This window comes from Phaethon aethereus (genome assembly GCF_964289735.1).
Source record: "Phaethon aethereus genome assembly, chromosome: 8".
NCBI lineage: Eukaryota > Metazoa > Chordata > Aves > Phaethontiformes > Phaethontidae > Phaethon > Phaethon aethereus.
In genome coordinates, this window is record NC_138584.1 from 18,879,957 (window position 1) to 18,904,946 (window position 24,990).

Genomic DNA, 24,990 nt, shown 5'->3' on the forward strand with positions numbered 1-24,990 from the left:
CTAGTTTAGCAGTTCTAAGTAAGTAATAGGCACTTTGCCTTTCTGATTTCCCCTTTCACCCATCAGCCAGTCTGAATCCATGCCAGGAATACTGTACACTGTTACCACCTAAAAAACAGAAACACATTATTATAACCTTTCCTTGCCTGGAAAAAAATACAGTCTACCCTCATGTGATTTCCAAGAACTTAAAACTGAGATTAACCAAGTTAAATAGAGCATTTAATATGAGCATCCATGGAACATGATCCAGTGCTCATAAAAATTATTTTCACTGGTCCATGGAAAAGAAGTAGCTATAGTAGCATATTTTAAAGTCCTTTTTTTTTTTCTGATGAAGAGCGATTCATAATGGTTTCTTTTCTATTTTTTATCTGTAAATCTTGTATATCACCATCAACTTTAACACTCAATCTAAATGAAAGTTCGTTGGATCTTCAAGTGCATGACAGAAAGACAGATGGTGTCGATCTTAACAGAAAATCTTAGGCCACAGTTTCTAAGTCACTGTCTAGATAAGAAAAAAGTCAAATAGAAATATTTAAGTAATGTACATTTAAAAAAAAAGTCTGAAAATTTTTTTGTGGATGCTTTTCTTCAGGGTTAAGCTATAGTCACATTACTAGGTAGAACTCTGTTCCAGCACCCTACCTCATTGTGTATCTCTGCCTGCTTTGTACAGACTCTCTGACTTAAGAGTGCAATTGAATTGGAACAGGAATAAACGCAGCACAACCACCACCATCAAAACAAGAAGTGGTTGTATTTTCATAGTCTTCCCACATCGCAATATTTAATGTTTGAAAGACTAATTGTACTGATAACAGTGCTAAAGGTGTGGTAAAAAGAAGACAGCAGAATTACATCTTGATTATCTAGCAAACGTTCTTGCAAGCTAAGATGGTATAACAAATGTTAACTCTCACTATAGAATTTCAGGGTATATAGGTACAGGAAAATGCTCTAAGAGTACTACTGAAGTTTAATTTAAAAAATCAACTACACAGATTTTTTAATGTAGCACATATTAACTGGCTATATAATTAGTCACAATAATTCTGATTTTACTTTTAAATGATCAAGGTACACAGAAAACTCTTACCTCATCTGCAAGTAGTGATAATTCACTGCTATTTGCAGCATCGTAATCATAGAGAACTCTAGCTTTCCTGCTGCCACTTGATGACTTCAGTTCACTGATGCCTGAAGTAACTATTGAATTGCTTACTGAAGGCAACGAAGCAGAGGCTGAGGCCAAGACTGAGGGAGTAGAAACACTCTGCACAGGAGTTGAGGAAGACTGATTATTGTTCGAGAGGAAAGTAGATGGAAAGCTGTGGGAGAAAACAAAACAAAAAGACTTCTGAGTGAATCAGTTCTACATGGGGAGTTAAACATGCCTCCACACCTAAATTAGTATTCTTACTTTTATCAGCTACAGAATAAGCACCAGTAGACAGCAGTAATAGAATAGCACTGATATTTGTATAAATCCAAATAAAGATACTTGTGCCTGACCTATAGTATAAATCAAACCAATATACTTTAAAAGAAATACTGCTACCTTAAAAAAGAACTTGGTAATTGCCTCTTAAAAAAAAGAAAAAAAAAAACAGGAAAGCTTTTTCAGACTTAATTCACACTGTATTGTAATAAACTTTTTTTTTTCCACAGCTCTGTCAGTAAAAGTAGCCTCCACCTCCTCCTGCTGATTCCTCAGTTATGTGGCTACACAGAAGACTATGCTGGTGAGCCAGATCAGGGAAATATAATGCAGGTTAAAAACATAGCCTCCCTCTGAAAGAAGAAAAAACCACACACAACTATTTTTGTAATCTAAATGAGTTCATTAATTCAGCTAACTGCATGCAGTAAACAAAAATATTTTTTACGCTAAAGATGATTTTATCGACTTAAGGCCCTCCTTTCTAGGCTGCTGCTTGTTCTGTGCCAGCTGCAGCACTTGCCAGACCCTTCCATGAAGCCAATTCAACTCATTAACCTCCCTGGGGAAAAAAAAAAAAGTGTAAAATTTTCTACTAAGTTAATGAGCTGAATCACAAAAAATGTGATGAGAGCCAGAGCAGATACAAGGGAAAGGACAGAATAACACGGCTGAAAAGTAGAAGGACAGCAAAGAAGCAAGAGATTTCAGGGCAGTGGGATTGAGGGAATAGCACAACATGGGGGGCAATGATGAGCTGTGAGACTGTTTCACATCATTCTGCCCTACAAACTGGGAAGCAGTTCCACAGCAGACTAAACTTATTAAGTTGATGTAGTATTTCTTTGTCCCTTTGCTGCATTCCTTTGTTCCAACACTCATCTGATTCTATCTTAAAAGAAGGTCAATGAAGGTTTTGACAAGTGGCAGAGCTGATGCAGTGAAAAAGGGTCAGCAAGTAGGAATCGGACTGAGTCAGGATGATGTGGAACTGCAGCTGCATTTCCTTCCATTCTTTTGACCAGTCTACACATCAACTCATCAGTCAATTCCCACACATAACTTTCATCATCAGTCCTTCTACAGAGATGCTTTTTCATTAACATCTGGGATATGAACATATTACTTTTTTTTTTGCCTACTCTTTTGACATAATTAAGATCTATTTATATTGTGTGTATGAACCTGTCAGAACACAGTCTCATCCCTTCCCACCTATGCTCCCCAGTTAAGTTCTTCTTTAAGATGCAGTTCGGTGGCAACTTTAACTACATAAATCAAGATCAGTGTATTCCTACACCCATATCTGCAGCATTATTGGTGCTCATATAATCATAAGAGCTGGTTTAGGGAGCTGATGCAGGTGAAAGCTAAATCTATAAACATAGTGACTAATTTTTTGATTGTGTGAGCATGAACATAGGTGGAATTAGCTCAAATCTGTACCAGCTGCAGCAGTACTGCACACAAGTTTACAGTTTCACACTATACTTAATCTGGTAATTTACACTGCCACCAGACAGGGTTGACCCATTCCTCTACCCCTTTACTGCACAAATGTTCATTCTCTGTCCTTTGAGTCAGATCTAGCAATATATTGCTTTTGAGTTGATCCAACAATCTAACAAAAATCAAGAAGATTCCTAACTTTCCATCAGAACAGCTTGTTAAAACACATTCACCTTGCAGTCATGCAATTGTTACATCTGACTGAAGGCAAACAGCAAGAGTATATTGTGAAGGACAGAACTAGCCCCTTTACAGTTAGACTGAACTGCATATAAAAAAATGGGTGGACTTTCAGGAGACTGTTGTGAGTTCAGTTAGCAGTTTACCACCAGCAAAAGGAGGAAGTCCCACTTCCCCCTCTAGCTTACCTTGACCTCATTTGATCATAAAGAGCTGGTTCAACTCACCAAGAAGAGACTACAACTCCACCAATTTTTTTTTTTTTATTTGCCAGATTAGTTTTTCAAACCAGTTCACCATGTTCCCTGAGCAAATCAAACAAACAGAACAAAGGGAGGAAAAGCTAGACCCCACAGTTTTCTAGGGATCACTCAGCTGTGCCTCATGATGTGTTTATTACTTGAGTAGTTGGCATTCAGAGGGATTTAATTTTAAATGACAATCAGCTGTTTCAATATTGCTAAATTACTGTTTAGTATACTTCTAAACCTGTTCTCTGTTAACACAGTAATTACTTGTAAATCATTCTGCTCAGCTGAACAAACCAGTGACCCTTTGAACTAGTGGAGAAAAAAGCCAAAGCTTTATAACCACTCTGTCAATCAGTAAAGCATTAAGTCTCACTCTTTTTGCAAAGCCATATGTAGGCATGTTACTGGAAAGCTTCATCTATACAGAGGCTGTCTGGGATTTTTTTGAACACTTGAGTAGCAGGAGTTTCACAGCTTGTAGAGTTAGGGGACTAGTAATGTGTAACTTGAAAAAATAATGACACCAAAGCTTAGGCTTGGCTGTCAGGGAAGCTGAGAAAATTCAAAAGCAGTTATCAGCAAGAAAAAAAAGTAGACAGTATCAGGATATTTCAAATAGATTTATTTAGTTCATTCTCAGGAACTAAAAAAAAAAGAACAGAGATTGCTTTTAACCTGGGAGATTTCATTCATTAAGCATCCCCACAGGAGGGGGAGGCAGTAAAGGGATAAACAGCTGCTGCTGGTTGAAGAGAAGCATCCATAAAACCATGTCTATCTATGTAAAAAGAACTGAGCACAAGTTTTCCCCACACCTTCCCTACAGCTGACTCTGGAGAGTATATCAGGAAAATCAGTGCTCAGCTTTGGAACTTGAATAGTCTCAATGTGAACTGGGTTACAGTTTACGCCCTAGATTCTGACCCAGGTAAAACATAAAACAGATACCTACTCAGAGAACCAGGAGAAGCAACAAACTATCTCACTTAGAGTCTGAACACCTTTGGTTCATCAATGATCTCAAAACAAAAATTAAGTCCCTCACAGCTCTTGGCTTTCATATGAGACTACAGCACAATGTCATCCTTAGATGTGAGAAAAGAGCATGTGTAACTTAGCACTTTATGTCCCTTGTTAACCAACGGAGTGCTGGTAAATGCAACAAATATCCAGCTGAGCTGCCTAAGCTATTTATTTGGTACTGTATCAGCCCACAGTTAACATAGGAAGACTACCCATATCCTGCTCATCTGTTTATTTAATGCAAGTGCTATGCACCATTTGCCTATAAACTGAGGAACTCTTACAAAACAAGAAGCACAACTTGAGACCCTGTCCCAGTGCTCTCCATTGTAGTTCAGTGGGACTTTCTTGCACAAGGAAGGACATGCCCAAGATTTAATAACATTACTGTTTTAATCTACATAGGCAGAGGAACTTCATTTGGCTGCTTGAGGCATTTAGGATTTTGCTTCCGTGCTTTTAGTCTTCTAGCAGTCATAGTAATTTTATAAGAAATACTAATCAGACCACAGCCACATAAAGATACATTCTTCTGTTTTCCTAAAGGCAGTATTTTCTTCAAATAATCTTTTTTATACCTGGTAGCAGTTTACATAAATTTCAAACACAGACAGCTGTTCTGGACATGTTATACATCCTAAAGCAAACAATTTTAAAGAGGCATATGTTCTTCCTTAGGTTAAGGGTATTATGCTTAAAGCTTCCTGTTTGGTAAATATACTAGGATAAGAGTACAGATTTTAAAAACATCCTCTCAAAAAAGTTGTGTAAATATACTTCACTTAATTTCTAAGTTGAGGCACTTGTCCGTAATCCAGTAAATGTTTATTTTCAAACTTTCAATTCTACAACTTGCATTTATGTGCTACCAAATTTTACAGTTGGATACTTCTTTCAATGGAATGTAACTTTAAAGACATAGCTTTTTAAAAGTCTTTAAAACTACCCATTCAAACAAACTAAGGAAAGGAAATCAACCACCACAGGAAGTTGCAAGTCAGGAAAAGGATAAGACTTAAGAACACTTTTATTTTTACTTCCTTGTCATGAAAAAAACATAAACAGTAAAACTAGACAAAATTGCTCATTCCACCGTGAGTGCGTTGGATTACTGATTACAGATATTATGAAGTCCATTTCTCCTTAGATACAATATCTATGCTGGCAACTCACTTAACAGTGGAGAATGCAGTTTCAATGAGAATCAGGTAGCGCCCTGTAGCAAATTAAGTGACAACAGGAATTTATGTGCAGTACAAAAACTTTTCACACATTGCATAGCATCTTTGTAGCACGAAGCGTAAGACAACTGAATGATTACAAGCAAGTCTCTAGAGATTCTTTTTTGTGCCATTAAATGAGGTTACCATGGGCTCACCTTCCTCAATTAAATTATACAAAATCTCAGTAAATCAACCCTCAGAAGGCATTAGAGCTGTGTGAAGGCTTAGGGAAATAGCTGCACCAGGGTAATTACATATTAATTACCTGAGAACAGATATATTTCCTTTCAGTCCAGCATGCCTGTGTGTTCACCACTGTTATATCAGTTAAGTTTTCCTACTATTCATAAGCACTTAGAAAAACCTGTTTTTTTCCTGAAGTTTTTACAGTGTTACTACCTTCCAAGTTGTTTCTGGAGATCCAACATATACTGGTAACATTGCGCATAATAGGTCATCTGAGCTTCAACAAAATCATTCAGACAGCGAAGGTGATGTGCCTACGACACAGCAAAGAGTTCAAGTCTTTAGTCTGTAAAAGTACTACGCTGCATTAGAAAGACTGGTCTTCTGATCAGGTGCTAAGGCCAAGATTGGCACACAGGGCTTTATGCCACATAGGCATAGTGCCTGGATTTACCAGGTAACTGGGATAAAATGTCACAAAAATTAACATATTTGAGCACAAAAAGTAGGTGCTGTACAAGCATCATACCATTTACCTATATTGTTTCCATAACAGAATAAATATTTTAGCACGTTTTTGTGGTTTCAACACTCAGTTGATCTGATGAATGGGAAGTTGAGTTGAAAGGATAAAAATGAAAGCTCCTGCATCCTCAAGGTTAATGGGAAACTAAAGTTAAATTCTGTGGATACTAAACTAGAATTAAAAAAATAAAGAATCCACAGCTGTTTGATGCTTTAAGGCATTAAAGTGAAAACCTGTAGCCCAAAGTTCCCAAGCAGCTTAGTGTAGTTATTTTTAGAAAGTGCCTCGATTTTGACTTTCCCCCTGTACCCCACTTGGGTACTCACATGTGTGCTGCTGATTCCTTCCAGCAGAAGTCTGGTAATCTCTGCTTGACGGTCAAATTCACTCTGAGTAATTCGTACTTCCTGTTCAGACTAAAAGTAAGGATGCACATTAGGTATTTGTACTATGCACTCTGTTACACCTTCCAACTGCAACAGTTCCGTTTCATTCAGAGCTACTCACACAAATGCATTAATCACAAACTTAGGTATTTGAAACGTGTTTTTTCTTTGCAGATCTTTACTAGGCAAAAAGCATAATTGCGTTTCAGGTTCAGAAATGTTGAGGCTCTCTATACACAACAGCTTTATCATCAGACACCTACCACAGAGTCAATGCATGCAAAAAGAAGGCGTTTTTCCACCAGCAGTATTACCCCACTTCTCCCATTAACAAACCACGTGTTCATTGGCATAACAGTGTCTGCACCAGGGTTCTGCCAGCACAGCAGTGGCAGCCAAGGACAATGTAATTTTTTTCCATACTTCAAGTTAGCAAGGCTCTGACAAAATAATTTAGGATGTTGTCGTGGTTTCAACAATCAGTTGATCTGATGAATGGGAAGTGGAGTTGAAAGGATAAAAACGAAAGCTCCTGCATCCTCAAGATTAACGGGAAACTAAAGTTAAATTCAGTGGATACTAGTATAACCTCACATTATTTTTGTCAGGTAACTGCATGGCAATCAGCTGTACATAAATCTTTGATGGTAAGTTTTAACAGGGTATTTCATAAATTAATGTCTCATACCGGCTACCAAGCTACTACAACTATTTCTGGGGTTTGTAATTGAAGTGTCTTTAAAAATAAATAAATCCAAACTCTAGCAAATGTTCTAACTTCAATTAGAGTAAAATTTCTATTAAAATGACTGGATTTAACTTCCATATTTAAATAATTCCAATTCAAATCTGTTCCTTGTTACATAACTTATGTAAAAATTGCTGATAATGATAACAGTGTTATAGCAGTTTTAAAGGACTCCCACCAAGCACAAGTCACAATTACTTTAGAGTATTGTTGGGGGGAATAAAAAGGACACTACTCAAAACACACAAATACATAAAAATATGTCTTGTAATATCTAAGATTTACTGTTCCAAGACAGAATGTCCTCAACCTGGAATCTGGATTATCTTGCCTCAATATTTATATGCATTTAGTACCTTGTTTCTAAAAACAAACCCAAAGGCAAAAATCTGCATTAAATCCAAGATACAGCAGTTACTGTTCTCAACAAAACAGAGTAAGGAGAGATATTTTCAGGAAACTTAATGAGGTGATACTGATAAAACATTGGTTTCAAAAGGATTTTACATGTTTGCAAACATTCTGCTCTTGCATTCCACTAATGTTAATCAATATAAGAAGTTGCATGGAAGGACCTTAATCTCAGAAATGAGCACAGAAGAATGATGCAGTTACCCAAGAAATGTTTTTCATGTGAAGTCACTGCAGCTGGGAAGGCTTACACATTAATTAAACAGTGAGGAAGCAGCTATAGAGTGCTGTGTGTTTCTTACTTAAAACTGAGATAGCAGTATATGTATCGAGTTACAAACTAATTAAGTTTTCAAAGTTTGTTGAGGCAAGAATCTTTGCTTGGAATTTTCCTATTAAATCAGTATTGATATCAGTGAAATCCATCTGGGTGTTCCTGAGAGAAATGCAAGAACAAACAGGGGAAAAAAGCAAATCTGATAGAGAACGGAATGCTTTTCTTCCTCTCTTGGCTATTAGCAACATCTTCATTTCCTTTAAAAAAAAAAAAAAACAAAAAAAACACACACCAAAAATCATAGGTAATCCATCTGGAGATAGTCTAGTCTCCTGCTTCTCTGAAGTCAGCAGTTACTAATGTGTTTCTTTCTTCCTGCCAGGTAAGTAAATATATGAGAATAGGAACTTATAAGAAGGGGAAATATCCATCAGAATAATTCTATTTATTTCAACAATATTTTAGCAAATCAACTAGTTTCTACAAGAAAAGGCAAAGTGAGTAATGTGGTAACTTAGCTAGTACAGACTGACATTAAATACATTGCTTCACAAAAGCTCAGCATACTGGTTTTGTAGAGGTTTACATAAACTGAATTACGTGGTGATGTGTTTATTGCCCCATCCCTATTTTCAGTACTACTAAGTGAACAGGAACAGGACATGTATCTATTCCACACCTTGTGGTAAATGGGGAAAACAGCTGACCTTCAAGCTGGGAAGCTTATGGCCTGATCACCTTTGTTTCTGAACAGAATGAAGAGCTCAAAATATAAGCCTAAACTTCCCAGCGACCCCCAGCTGCAGTCATATTTTGCTTTTAGAACACCTCACCAGGTGTCTCCCATGAAGATCCCTCAAAACAGTACTCAGTCCCCAAGTTCAGAACATGAACCCAGTTTCTGAACATGAATATTCAGAAATTCATAATCTCACCAAATTTCACCTAAGAATGTATGACCTCTCAGAAATACTGTGCAGTCCTGTAGCTAAGGGATAACACACAATCTTAAGAGCATAGGAAATAAAATCACCTTCCTAATGTTGTTTTATTAGACACACTATTAGTAAAACAGTAACAATGGATACATTCATGCTACCCAATATAGCTGGGCCCCCTTGTCCCCTTTGTGGTCAGACAGGAGCTCCTCTTGATGCTCCAAACCAGTCTAACCTCAGTGTGCTGAACACACACTAAAAGCCTCTGCTCTTTTCATTGACTACACCAGACACCTCAGAACACTCCTAACAAAACTCGTATGTTTATGAAGTGTGTAACATCAGTACCTACCCCACGTACGTTATAGTACGGTATTTAATATCCTCTTAATTCCACATTTCAGAGGGGAAGTTAAACTGAAGAAAGTTTGTCATTGACACCACGCAGATCTTTTTGTTCTAACTGAAAAAAAACCTGTAATTGACCCAGAGATTACTGTACAGTCTGAAATACTTATTGGGAAGCTTCTTAGATGTAAAGTGAAAACATCTATGAATTTCTTCCTCCAACTTTCAAACACTGAAGGACAGATTGCCTTTAGAAACCTGGACAGATTACTGTTCCTTTAGCAGAACAGACGTGTTGTAGCTTCTTCTCATTAGTCTTTGGCTTTTACATGCTTAATAAAGAAAGGAAACCTTGAATTACATAATTTATTACAAAGTTTAAAGCTTTTAGTCTCCTTTATGCTATGGTCAAGCACTTTGTATTATTTCTTTTTCTCTCCGAGACAGTCTGTTAGATTTCACTGTCCTTAAAGTTGCTTGTCATCGTCTCTGAAAAGCAAATAGTTTTATTCATCAATGTCTTCAGCTTCAAGATCAGTTTTCGTTACAGCAGTACTGCTCCCCTACCATCTTTTTCCCCAAAATAGTTCCAAGTACTCTAGCAAACAGGTTTCCTGCTTCCACACTGTTACTCTGCTGAACTAGTAAAATAATTCTCAAACTTTGGGGATCAAAGTTGGCCTAACCCTTCTTTTACATTTCAGTCTCTAAACTCCTTCTTCCCCCTAAACTCTCACCTTACACTCTGCACATATACTCCCGTTTGCACTTAATTTACAGGAAGTTGGAACAGAAAAAGCCTTCATTTACTTTCTCTCACAACCCCCAAGATTTCACCCAGAGCTCTATACCCCAGCTTCTAACAGCAACTCCCTACACCTTCCACAGCTGCCTATCTAGTCCCCCTTTAAAAACCATACTCCAAAGCCCCTGCCCTCCAGCTACCCTTTCGTTCTATTGCTACACTGAATTTTTATTTCTGCTCCTCCACAGAAATCCCCTAAGAAGTTTCCCTTTAACTATTAGCACAGCTTCTCACAGCCTGTTCCCAATACCGCTGTGTCAGAGCCAGTGAGCCTGAGAACTGCCCTTCTCGCGGCACTGGAGCAGCTATCACCTAACACTCCGTTAGCTCCTCCGAGTTTGTCCCTGCGCAAGGGATGGCATGACAAGAGAAGGCTGCAGCCCCAACCCCAAGGCTAATGCTATATTTATGAACCAGCCTTCAGTCCAGGTGCAGTTTTCAGATGTGCCTACCTCCTAACTTCAGTTGCTTAAGATAAGCACAGCATTCTCTCATGACATGGGGAGAAAGGCGAGGAACAAAAGAAAACCCCTCCTAAACAGAATTTTTGCTGAGTTTCTTGCACACACTCCACCATTTTAGTTATGGTTCCATGTTTTGGGTAAAAGTTGAAGATCAGTGTTTTTCAGGACACTTTAGGTTACTAGACCCCAACGTTTCTGAAAATTTTCAAATAAGCTCATTCTTAAGAGGTAATTTTAACATGATGTCATACCAGTAAATTTTGAGAGACAGGTCCTGTAGTTGTTCTTCTATCTTGTCACATGAGAATCATATGGTACTAAGTGACAGTTAGCCAGAAAACTTTTGTTACTACAAAACCAGCCCCAGGCACTGTATGCCACTGGAGTTTGAAAGGCCCTAGAGGGAACCAGTGTATCCTAGTGTGATGCACCAAGCTGCCAGCATTAGACTGCAATCAACAACATGCAATATCCTTTATTACATTAGACCAGCACAAGTTACAGTTTCAGAATTCTGCAATTTCTAAATTGTTTACTTACTTTCGTCACTTCCTCAGCCCATATCTAGTCAGCATTAAGGAAGGGAAATAAAAACATACAAACTTAGACAGTGGTGGTACTTTAATACCAGATGCAACCATACTTTGACTTTTAACTACCTTCCTGTCCTCAGAATTTCACAGGAATTTGAGGAGTGCTGTAAATCAGCTGCCGAAAGGCCTTCATATACAATGAAACTACAGTGAGTATGGATAGCACTACATCTGTGAAATAAATTAGATACTGAAGAGTGTATGACTTCTAGAACTTATGTTACATGAATCTATTTAAAATAAGCTATTACAACATAAGACATAACTACTTAGAAAATGACATGAATCAGACAAACTAGATTATCTTCTGGAGGAATTTAAGTTACTTCAGTATGTTAAAATACTGGAAAACTATGAAAAGCTATTCTCAGTTTAACACCACGTTAAGTAAAGACTGAAACAGACGAATGATTTCTCTTGCTAATTCCATTACCAGTTTCCTATTTCACAAGCATTTTTACTGAAACCTAAATTTAATGAAAAATGCTACAGAGGTATCTCAAACTGAGTATTGAAGTAGTAGCAAGTAGTACAGCAAAACCATAGAACTGCAAGGAATTTACTCTAGAAGCCAATTCCTTCAGCTTGCTGTTCCAATTCCCTCTTGCAATGCAGTTCTCCATTAACCTTCATTTTCTGCAGTTGTAAGAAGATGACACAATCAGGACTTTGGTAGGAAGATGTTCACAGAAGTTGCAGAAGCACGTTGTAACAAAAAAGTTTATTCACCCTTTTATCTGATCATGACTGAGAAATCTGCAACACTGAGATGAGACCCACTATGCTGTGCAGATCCAAGACCCAAACCAGGACAGGCTGAACAGCACAGTCTATGTTGCACATAATTAATTAATCCCTTCCTTTCCCACTTTCACAATTACGGTGCTAAGGACAGCTGCTTTAAGGAGTCTTTGCAACACCTTTAGGATATACTGTACACTAAGTTAAGACACTAATTTCTGTGACATTATTCAGTTTCAGTTATTTGTAAAACATTGCTTGAAGGAAATAATTTCTAAATATTCCTGGCTATTTCACAAAATTCACTCCTACTCATATTAAATAAATAGGAAAATGAAATAATTCCTTTCCCTCCAATGGGTGAAATTAATTTCAGAAGTGATTAAAAAAAACCCATCAAGACTCTTTTGCATCCTAAGTTTACATTTATCAACTCGCAGAAATTAGAATACTATATACTTCAGATTATCAGAAATATTCTGATACAACACCTAATGTTCTACTGACATAAGTGTGTTTAGTACACTATACCAACCCATTTTGCAATGGAAAACACCTGAAACAAGACCAAATAAGCTGGATAGCAAGAGGAAACATTTGATAGGAAAACAAATGAACACAGGAGGCCAACAAACCTTTAGCCATTTTACATGCAGCAAGTTGAGCACGTAAGAGACATTTACCATAATGTTATTCTCTTCAGGCTGAGAGGTGTTTAGTTGCTTAAGTGCATAGATAAAAGACAAAAGCAAGTTACAACACTGTGAATACAGCAGATGAACAGATTATTGGCACGAAGTACTGCAAGACTATGAATTGAATATAGACAAATAAAGCTGTTTAGAATTACATTTCCTATACTGATCTAAGCTACTTCACTACTTCAGTTATAGAGTAAGCATGGTAGAATGTAATTTCATGAAACATGAAATATTTTTATAGCATGGAAAATAACAACATATAATAAATAATAATCAAATGTAGATGCAATTTATCACTTTATCCTGTCAAAGAAAGTAGCGAAACACAGAAGTTTGCATCATAACTCAAATACACTTTGCTAACCTATCACTTCAGCACTGTTTGTCAGATATCTTCCTTCATAAACGGGTGAGCCAGCAGAAGATGAATCATTTGCATCACACCTATATCCAGGTTAGTCCTCATTTCTGTATTGCAGAGGATAATGTAGAGATGCAAATTTTTAACTTATCTGGGAATTCTACAATCCAATACTATTTAAACATGCACACTGCTGTTAAAATGTAATTAAAATTGAAGTATTGACATTGTAGTGAAGTAAGAGGCCTAGAGTTTCATGCTCTACCAGCACTAAATTATTTGTGAATAAAACTGTGAATTACTTGCTATATTAATATTTAAGACCAGTCAAGTAGTAGCAGCAGGCAGCAACTGGCAATAATTTTGTCCAAGCACCAAGCTCTGGATGATTACACTGTTGATGGAACTAAAACTCCAGTATAGAGCCTTTCTTTTAACACTAGGCTCAAGGGGAACAATTTCCTTATGGTCTTTCTACTGCTTTAGAAAGTACCATGCCACAAGGAAGTTAATAGCCAAAATACTCTGAACAAATCCAAGCAAAGGAAGAGTTTACTATCCATTGCTTCCAAACTCTACTACTAGCCAACTAAAATCCTGCTCTGCTCTCCATTGTTAGTCTTACAAATTAAGAAAGCTTGACAAGTAAAAGTAACTTTTTGCATAAAATTTACATAACATATGGGGAAATGCATGCATGGACTTAAAAAATAAAGACAATTTAAATACACAGGGACAGTGTGCTTGACATGGAGGATTGAGACAGAGAAGCAGAACTGTCAGGTAGAGATTACGTTGTTTTTTTAGAAGGATCACCATCCCAAAGATGCAAGGTGCTTCATCTACAAAGCTCTGAGACCCAGATGATGCTTCTAAAATCTTTCAGGACAGCGACCCATTTGGAAAAGCCAGCAAAATCCAACAGTCCCACTTTTGCCTCTTCATGATGTACACTGGCCTGTGTATTTAAATTGTCTGTATTCCTTTGGCATCCGTGTGCATGACCCCTACTGCATTAAGCCTTATGGGAAAAATCACTATCACATTAACTGATGCATTTTCAGGAATGCAGTCAAAAGATAGCTATGAAAATAGTATTATAAGCATACCCTGCTGAAATTGCATAGATTCAATTATCTGTTCCTCCATTTAGAGGCATCTTGACAGTTTAAAAAGCAAAAGCTTTTTCATTTATAGTGATTTTAATCTCCTTGAACAGGCATTTCTTGAGGGAATAAGAATGGTTAAGAAATGTGAGTTTGATAGTCTCACCCTGTTTGGTGGTGGGAAGTAGTAAACACTATAGAAAGAGTAAACTACAAATATTTTTGATATAGAGAAGTTAAGTCTAGATAGGCTCATCGGTTGGAAGTAATTATACATACGCTTCAACACTTGTAGAGATTCAAATGCCAAAACTTGACCTCTGAATAATTTGTATTTACAACTGTCCTGGCAGATTGTAGCAAGTCATTTCTGGCAGTATAGGCTCATCTAGTATAGAACAAGGGGAGAACATTTACTTGGTTCAAGTAAGTTCAACTTGATGGAATATCTAAAAAGAGAAGACTAACACCTTGATCAGCAACTAGCTTTCATTTCCTTGTGCTCCCCTGAGGCATTTCTTACAAAGTATCTAGAAAAATTGTGAGAGTAAGAAGCTAGGACTAGAAACATAACCAAGTGGTCAAGTTTATAAATATATATCAGTAAGTTTGAAAGTTATGGACAAATTAAAAAAAAATTCTACTTACTGCAGCTCGAGCTTCTGCAACTTTTGCCTTCTTCAATCTGGTTTTTGCTGCATCCAAATCTAATCTTTTATTTTGTAATAGTTTACGTTCTTTCTGAAAGCGAATTAGGTTAGTTCATGAGAATAGGTACACATACTCAAAAGCAAAACCCTGTCTACTTGCAAATTTTTTTCAATTAAGTATCACATATAAAAAGGTTATTCAGTTGAACAAAGAGGCAGAATTAGATCCTAATTATTCTCACACATTTTATACTCAAGATACATACTTTTAATAGAACAATAGCTACAAAAAGCAAGTTTTTTAGAATTATTTTGATTTTACCCAGTCAAAAGGACGGAAAATACACCAAAGGTGCACCTGACCTTTTCTACATTAATTTGAGGAAAGCAATAATGCACAATTATCTACTACTACATTTTGAAGATCTACAGTTACAATTGTTGTGAAGTGCTGAAGAATGCACAATTCAACTTACAGAAATAGTTTTGTAGTCTCCTTCAATAAAGTTTCTCAGGGGAGTGAGAAAGTTTATAGCAGAAGTTTGAATTAGTTCTCTGTCTGCTGTCCCAATTCGCTTTTGTGTTTCTCCACATTTAATGAGTGCATTTCCTGCAAAGAAAAAAATAAGTTCATTTCATAGTGATTCAGGCAGGTGGTTAACAAAACAGGTTTCTACAGGCAGGAAAGTTTAGGCCAGCAGTTTGAAAGATAATTCAATGCCATCACAAGGGCTTTCAAAAGAAATCCAAGTCAGCTACAAAAAAAAAAACCAAATAAAACAACATAGCACAAACCAAAACAACAACCACCAAAAAACAAGACCCACACACCAAAAAAACCCAACCACCCAAAACAAACAAACCCACGCACCAAACCAAACCATTTTTATTAATAACAATCACAGGTCAGGTTAAGATTTCAACGAGAATAGATGCAAAATTGTAGAAGTGGCACTAACTATGGCAACTTCATTGTTAACACCTGTTTTAGAAATGGATATCATAACTACTTACTTTAATCCAACAACCTCCTCCCCTTACACCACATTTTTGTTTAAGTCAGGAGTAGTTGGTAGCAAGGAAAAAGCTCACTTAACTACTGGAAAATAATGTGCTTTTCCCCACCCCCATCAACTTCTAAATACACATTTGTACATTAATTGAACAATACTTCAAAATTTGGTTCTGAGTTAGGTATTGAAACTGAAGTTAGTGTATCAGGAATACAATTATTATTATTGTTTCAAGAGATTGACATGGCTGAGTTAGAAAAGACATGAAGTTTTCAGAGAACTAAACTATTTTGTGACACCACATGAAAGCTAACAGTGTATCTATCTTTATGCTAGCATTTGCCTGAATTCTAAAAATTCTGCAAGTTAAGGGACAGTGTGCCTTTAAGTACAACTCTAGTTGATGTTAAAAAGCAAGACTTGAGGCTGATGATCAGAAGGAAGGCCACAGGTAACAGCATAAAACCATATGGAAGGACGAGGAACAAAGCCTGCCATTATCGACTTTGTATCCCTAAGTCTTCTGCAAAACATTTACTTAAAAAAAAAAAACAAAACCAAAAACACACCATGTTCCTTCTTTTGAAAAGGAACCCCATTATTTCTAAATATAAAAAAATCATTCTTCCCAGAACAGAAGTTTTCCATTCCACTGCAATTTTGAAGAAAGCAACTAAAGAGAACTATCAGACTTTGATTGCAGACTATATTATATATCCAGACACCTATGCTTTTCAGTTGGTTAAGTTAAATTAACAGCTAAATCTGTTATCAGCACCTTTAAGAGTTGTAGAAAGCATTAGAGTTAAACTTTATAATTTAAGCCAGTGTAAAAACATTAGCTATAACACCCTGAACCCTTCTGTCATAGGTATATAAATTTCCTGGAGAAGGAAGAAAATTTAGATTATGTTCTACACTCTCACCTTTGGCAAAATATTATTTATTAAGAAAAGCAGGAATACTATAAAGTTAGTAAGGCTTCTTACTAAAGAAGTTAATTTCGGATAACGTTTTCACTCCACACCACAAATAAAATGCATAAATATTGTCAGATGTGCAAATGTGGTTTTTAACAAGGAAACTAAATTCCAGAATTATTTTTCTGGTAAGAAAATTTTCCATCCACAATGACAGTTCCAACAGCAGGTTCTGTTTCTAGATTTGGATAGAAACCTCATCATTGATCTCCATATGCTGAAAGTTCTACAGCAAGTCATCTCAAAACAATGTAAAAGTCATTGAACTGTTTTATCTAGAGGAAGACAAGCAATATGATTTTACATTGTTAAGGAAAACTAGATCTGTGCATTTTTCCCTGCTTCATTTCTGCAACACAAGACATTTTTTGCTTCTACTTACCATAGGCTGTTCCTGGGCCAAATTCATTCCCAGCATCAATCATATACTGGCCTAGTAACTCTGGATTATTCATGCGACTTGGTGCTTTGCGGTCCAGCTTCTCATAGACAAATTCTTCTATTCTGGCATCTAAAAAGATGTTTATTTGAAGTAATTACTTTCATTCAAAACACAAGTAGAAATAGAAACACACAAAAAAAAAGAAAAATAATTTCAAAATCCAGGCATTAAACTCAACATTAAGTGAACAATGTTAAGCTGAAGACACTGATGTTGGAAACTGACTGTATTCCATGTTTGTCGTGCTATATTCAAGTGTTTGTTAGAGCCACCTGTGAAAGTGAAAAGTTATACTTTTCCTCTCCCTCCTATCAGAATATTTATAAAATTTTTCAAAATGTTGTCCAGAAGTCTCCATTGTAAAAGCATAATAGAACACTTCTTACAAAACCAAACAGTCTTTTTTTTTTTCAGCCGCTCCGGTAAAAAATTATGACAATTGTTCACTGGAATTAGCAGCGTAGGAATTAAGTTCAACAACTACTGTAGGTTCTCTATTAAGATATTCTGAAAGTTCAGCAACCCCAGAAAATATATCCTCTTTCCCACTCCCCCTGCTTCCTTGAAATGCTCTGAAGCAAACCATTAAAGATTTTAGAAAGTGTTTCATTTCATATTCCCATCTTTCCTTAGTTTGAGCAACAAAAATATATAAAAAAAAAAACTTGTCACGACTGTATGATCATTAATATCCATCTATCGTAATATTAAGCCACTGTGTGCTGCTTAGGTGAAAAAGCCTCACAGACATAAGCAGGGACAGTGTTAATTACAATAGCAAAGTCCTCAGATAAAACACCCGATTTCTCTGACAGATTTTGGCTTCAGAATTAGCTTTATTTATTTATGCAGTCAGTATGAACTAATTTCAGCCTGCAATAGTACAGACAACCACAAAGCAGCTCTCCAGTGAACAAACTTGCTGCTTTGATGCAACCAAAAATAATATTATTAATCAGACAACTTTCATCAGCACTGAATTAAACAACTACTTTCTCATGAAGGTCACAAATGTTAACCTGACACAGACAAACATGGGTCTGTGCATTCCCTGGCATCAAGGGTGAACCAACAATGACCCAAATGCATTAATTTTTCTTTACTCTATGCAAAATATTTATTTTTTTACTAAATGACAAAAGAACTGAAAAGTAATCTAAAATTATCGAACTATTACACAGGTCTGACCTAAAGGTACCATTAAAAATGTGACCAAAAGTCATTTTCCCCTCCCCCAGACAGGGCTGCTCCATTATCAATCAAAAGCAGCTCTCTACAGCATGTGATAGTCCTCCCAAGTAGGCTGCCGAACAGCTGAAGTTACATTCACAGACGAAGACCACTGCTTAACATTGGGTATTTTTAGCCACCAAAAAATTGACTGGTCAGCATAACTGTGATACTACCAGATATTATCCTTCTACTGAATCTTCCTCACGCAGTTCTACCAGCCTACAGTTAGTGATTCAATATCCTACAATTACAAGTTTCTTAAAAAGTCAATACATATTGCAAATACCGAATTAAATGAACAAGATGACTATTTCCTCTGGCCTAGACAAAAGTAGAAATTTGGGCTGGAACATTCGGTAAATTCCATTGCATCCTTCCCACAGGATTAGTTATTTTGGGGTTTATGTTTGTTTTTTAAATACAGTTTTAATGCAACTAAAGGATGCAGCCGACTTCCAAAATAATACTTCAAAGATCAGCATTATAAAGAATTTATCTATTTGGCATTAGAGAAGTGCTATCAGTGTATGATTTACCTGTACTAATAAACTCTAACTTAGTATGTCACTACAAGGAGGATATTTATGTTTTCAGTGCAGAGGTATTAGCCGTATTATAATTTTATCATTTGAGTGAACCTGTCAGAGGTTTACATATTTTTTGGTAACAGTAGCTCTCCCAGTGGCTAGCAACCAGGTCTTGACTTGAAATCTAGATCTATAGTCTAAGCAAATTCCTGTAGCTGCCAACTCTAGTAGAACTGCCACAAATGGCACAGAGAACTGTTGGATGCGAGTCTGAAACTGGTATCCTCAACATTACTACTCATAGCAGCAATTTCAGAAACAAATGAAATTAACACCTCCGAAAATTACATTTCTTCTACCTATGTTTTTTCTGTTATTGTTACAGTAAGAGATTCACCGGTGATGAAAGCATATTTGAAACTTTATTGTATTGCCTAAGTATGGTGTATAAAAAGCTGGCAAATGATAAAGACTCAGCATGTGGAAAAAATCATTCTTTAGGAAAGGAATTGTTAAAGATAGGCATTTCAGTTCATCTGGCCTGCTTCAAGCTGACTTGCATTGGGCAGACAGTTAAAGTAATGAAATAATAATGAAATTTCTTGAGCCACTACATCTATTCCATTAAGAACTTCAGAGTTCTTACAGCTACCTAAGATTTCTGGAATTAGAGTCAGAAATTCAATTAAACAGGAAACAACTAAAAAAAAAAAAAAACAGTCAACCTGAGACTGACCAGAGTATGAAACCAATACTACAGTTTACAGAGCTCTAAAGCTTTTCCCATTTGAAGGGTTAAAGTAATACAAGCAATAAAGCAGCACCATTGTCTCCAATTCCAAGTATCTCTCCAAAATGTGCTTTCCCTAACTCCAGCCTTCAAATTTTATAACTGCTATACTTAGTCATAACTTATGCAATACCTATTGCAGTAAACATTTACATTGGCAAATCTATTAATTAAAAAGTTGCAAACAAAAACTTGAAGGGCTCCTTACTTGGATTTGGCTGCAATAAAACTTCTGTTTGTTTCATTATTTTTTCTGTCCACAATTTAGTGCATTCTGCTTTGCTGAGAAGGTTCTCCAGGTGAGCATCCAGTTCAGTCTTCTCTGCTTGACCAAGCTTTTCTTCCGTGAACTAGAAGTTAGTCAGACAGATTGAAAATACTCGGTTATTTCACAGAAATTATTTCCCAGGACAAGTTTAAGACAGTAACTATTCACTCGCATTAACTGCAGGTAATGTTTTCAAAGATATAACCATTATTAATAAAATCTATCAATAAAAATCAATATATTTTTAAAATATTTATTTTCTTTAATCTATCAATAAAAATCTATGGGTAAATTTGAAAGTTGTTAAGTTCAACAACACACCCTTACTATCAGGGGAAAAAAGAGGCCAGAGGGTGTTAATCAGACCAAGACAAGGAAGGTAATTTACAACATTACAAAGAAATCCTCTGCCCTACGTGGTACTGAGAGTTCTGACTTGAACCATTTAGTCCAATTTTGCATAGTGCTCCCTGAAACATAAGCCAAAAGGAAGGAAAGTCCAGAGGCAACGACGGCAATTAAGATTACTTCAATCTTGTATAATTTCTAATTAAGTTTGTCCCCTCTCCCACAATAAAATCTGAAGACACAACATATTGTCATTGCAGCTATGTTTAATGCGTTTTAAAAAAATGTTGACCTGTCCACAACAGACAGGACAGAAGGTAGTGAGTTTAAACTTCAGCATGAAGATTTAAATTGGAATTAGACATTAGAGAAAGCTTTGAAGGATTAAAAGCTAAAATAGACTTCCCTGGGAAGTTGTGGAATAGAGATTGGGGGGGGGGGTGTTGTTGCTTTTTAGAATAGGACAAATCAATGTTTGATAAACTGGTTAGATATAACTGATCCTGTTACACCTTACAGAAACAGGAAGATGACATCTGCTGCTCTCTTCCAAGCTGTATTTTCAGTGACAACGAAATACAGTGTAACTCCATGTAGCTAAATAAATCCAGCAGACAATTCATTTCACTTGATATTAAATTCATGCCAACTCCTATTAACCCGCAAGCAGTTTGTACTTCAATCCCAGTTCTCTGGGAGGGGGAAGCCACGCATTTCACGTCAGGGAACCAAGCAAAACTGGAACTGAGGGTTTTGCCTGCTTCTCCGAGCAGTAGTTCCTCATGACAATGATGATCTCATCACTTGACAGCCTGTTCAAAGTCAGGCATTTTCAGAAGAACCTGGCTTATGATTAAATACCTAAAAAGTTCACCAATTAAGAACATAATAGGACTGGAAGCATTTTGACAGTCAAACTTCATTCTTAACAAGTTCTTTGGTGCGATATTTAAACAACAGCTATAAGAAACAAGAATACAATACAAGCAAATTGCATTGTCCAAGTTTGTTTTAATTTCCATCACATGCAGAATAAAACCAACTTTGATAGTATGCACATCTAAAGTATGGATAAATGCTGCAACATTTACAGTTCTACATGAAAGCAAACTGCCTTTGCGAGAAAGTTCAGTGGCAGTATAGGGAAGAATCGAATTTATTTATGGATGTACTACTAATACTGTTGAAAAGGCTCTTTAAAAAAATGTCAGCTACTGTACGTCTTTCTCAAAAACTTTGTACAGATTCATCATTATACAATATTAATGGTTTTGAAATTATTTTTTACTAATTACAGAGAAGAGTATTTGTATATAAAATGGACTTTCCTATTAATATTTCCATAAGTCTTCTCAGCAGTGTGAAGATCGCTTAGTAAAGATCACAATGTTAGATTTCACATATACACTTAAAGGAAAAAAATTTAGCAATACTGAGCAGTGTGGTAAATAGTAGTTTGGCAGAAGTATGGTTTCCAACATCAATGTAAAGCTACTACTGCCACTCCAATTTCCCATCTCTGTTACCCTGAAGCCTAAATTTGTACTGGTCTCTGTTTTACATCCTTTTTTCACATATTACTCTGTCCCTTAGGGATAAGAACAAAATAAGGAAGGTGGCACTATTAATCAAAAGTTTTTCTTTTGCTTAGAAAACTGTTCCAAAATAGGCAGGAACTAATGATTTTCCACTTTGATTAGAGCTCTAAAAGTTTTGTTTTCCTTTTTATTAAGGCTTAAAACATGTCATACAGAGATACTTAATGTAAGCACTTGCTGGAACAAATCATATCAGTAAGCCATAGATGGTAACCCACCCATCTATCTTCATTATTTCAAAATATATACACAAGTTGCCTGAATGTGACCAGCTCATGCAGAAGGAAATTGTACTGTTTTGTATACAACGGGGTTATCACAGCCCAATCAACATTTCAAGTCTACACTGCAAAATTACTAGAAGGAGAAATTATGTTAAGATAAACCTCTAACTTCAGGTAGAGATCATGAACAATAAAAGTGTTTCTGCTACCAAAGAGTAAAAGCCCAGCTCATTCCCGACCGCTATGCAGGCAACTTGTCGATTACAGAGCCTGGCAAAAGGAAGGACTCACATTCCTATTACCACAGTCTATGGCTTTATTTATTTCACCTCAAACACCAGTAACTATAACCATTTGCTACTTTGTTCCACAAATTGCAACTACTGCAAGACTGACTGAGAACAACCCTTTCAAAGCATTTTCTGCCTGCCAGAAGGGTGGGCAGGCTTTGGATGAAGACAGCCAGCAGGCTTGATTTTTCTGTAGATTTCTAACTAGGATGTGGCAGTCTGAACACGGTATAAGCTCATCCACAGAAGGAACAGGCTTCCTGGAACATGAACATCAGGTGGTTTTGAGTAAACCAGCCCCAATCCTCTTGTAACAGAAAAGTCTGATAGGTCTCTGAAACACTAAAAAAATGTTCACTACCTTGTAAAACAGCTGAAGTAGAGTTAAAATGGAATTAAGTGGTTTTCCTACATACCATTTTATGCTGCTGAACTGTTTCATTGGGTTTGTTGGGGTTTTTTGTTTCTAATATCCCAAAGCAATTAGTGTCAGGTCATACCACGTCATACAACGATGCCTGAACATAAGAGTTTAACTCACTATACAGAACTGTAATTTTTACTGGAGGACACAAAATCTACACCCAGATGATACTAAAAAAATCCACAAAATTAGTATTATCTGTAGGCCTTAGATAGTAACTTAAAAAAACCCCAACAAAACAACAGAGAAAGGAACAGTAGCACACAGAATATGAGTTACTCATGATTATAAGAATATGTTAGGGATTTGCTTCCCCCCCAATGGCTTCATTAAACTTCTCATTTTAGGGCAAAGTGGCAGCTGGTAGAGCAAAATTATTACTTCCACATTTCCACTGAATTTTAGTTTAGATTAAGCAGATAACTAATGTAGCTATTCAGAAGTAAACCAACAATGCAGATAGAGCACACTGGAGTAAACCACAGCTCACACCACCTTTAAACGATGACACACTGCCTAAACCCTACATTAGATTTAGTGCAATAAGCTGATTTACATGTAAAAAGTAAAGATAAGAGAGGAAATCACAAGGTCCTATCACAGGATCTTACAACGAAGGGTGAACTTCATCTCCCTTTCTCCTTGCCTAGCAAGAGAAGGGAAAGGGGTGGAGGCTGGAAAGGAAGCGATGGTCTGGGAAACACGCAGACCTGGAAGAAGCGGAGGGCGGGGGGTGCGGGGGGGGGATGGGACCTCCATCACAGAGAGGCCACAACGACTGCTTTAAATTCATTTAAATTTGAACAACAATGTTTTCTGACGAGTTTGCACTTTCAGAGCTCTCCTGTGCTCCTGATCATTGGTTCTGCTTGAATATTGAGATTTAGGGCAATACACCAGACCGATCAGACCAGATAACAACTTTATTGACGTCCCAAACCTGATTGTGACGCAGCGAGAACTCCTGAGAGACCAAAGTGGATTACTATGTACTGCTTGAATGGCCACCTCCCTACAGGAAATCTGTTCAGGTTTGATTATATATAGAAAAGGGATTACAGCCCAAGACAACAGCTAAGGAACAAAAGCCAATAACAGGGCCCTTAGCGTGAAGAAAGGGGAAGACCCATTCAGAAACAACGGGCTATCAGACAAGCTTAAAAACGATAGCAAAGCTCAAACAAAACCAAAAAGCCTAAGCAGACAGATAATTTCAGGTGTCACATCTGAGCTCGAATTTTACGGATCAGGTAGCGGGATACATTTTTAGCAGCCAGTAAAAACATAATTTATTTCAAGCGAGACACACCTTTGTCCTTTTCACACGCAAATTCCGAGCATAACTCCTTGCAGCCGATGCCTGCTCAACTCGCGCCCCTCAGCCCAGGCACCTTCTCCCCTTTGCCTGTGCTGACCTTGGGCTGCCCCAGCCTCCCCCGCCAGCCCCCGAGGCCAGCTGTGTTGCAACCGGCCTGGACGAAATCCCCGGGTCCTGCCAAGCCCGGGGCTAGGAGGGGACCCGCAGGGAATGGAGCCGGCGGGAGAAGGAGGCACCTCACCGCAGCACATCGCCGCCCTGCCAGGACAGAGCTCTGGGCTCAGCCCTCGCCAGCGCGACCGGGCCTAGCGCTCCCCCAGAGCTGGAAGCCCGCGGCGGGCCCAGCCGCCAGCCCAGCCGGGATAGAGCCGAGCTCCCCGGCCAACGCCCCGCGCCGGGCCCAGCGGCGGCCCGGCGGAGCCAGCCCGCGGCCTCGCCCACCTCCCGCAGCTGGGGCCGTGACGGCGAAGCCCAGTCCCGGCGAGGACCCCCACAGAGGCAGGACCCGACCTGCACGGCGCGGCTCAGGAAGGTGCCCGCGTCGGCCGCCAGCTTCTTCACGTTGAAGTCCATGATATTCATCTTCGGCGGGGGAGGAGGCGCTGACTCAGCCCAAGCACCCGCGGCGGCGGTGGCCGCTCCGGCCCGTCCCTGTGGGGAGCCG

General features: G+C 37.7%; 1 protein-coding gene across 4 annotated transcripts; it reads right to left on the reverse strand.

Moving 5' to 3' along the window:
* SH3GLB1 (SH3 domain containing GRB2 like, endophilin B1) lies at nucleotides 1-24,908 on the reverse strand (the record flags this gene model as incomplete). Of its 4 annotated transcripts, none has more annotated exons than XM_082003260.1 (11): nucleotides 1-108; nucleotides 1,103-1,334; nucleotides 6,030-6,130; nucleotides 6,669-6,758; nucleotides 11,260-11,283; nucleotides 12,737-12,775; nucleotides 14,870-14,962; nucleotides 15,348-15,481; nucleotides 17,247-17,375; nucleotides 20,065-20,206; nucleotides 24,837-24,908. In XM_082003260.1, 11 exons carry the CDS (start codon nucleotides 24,906-24,908, stop codon nucleotides 1-3), a joined length of 1,164 nt encoding a protein of 387 aa, XP_081859386.1. The 4 variants fall into 4 exon arrangements, with proteins under 4 accessions (XP_081859386.1, XP_081859388.1, XP_081859389.1 ...); XM_082003262.1 differs by having other exon boundaries at nucleotides 12,689-12,775; XM_082003263.1 differs by lacking the exon at nucleotides 11,260-11,283 and having other exon boundaries at nucleotides 12,689-12,775.
* Nucleotides 24,909-24,990: the final 82 nt, after the last annotated feature.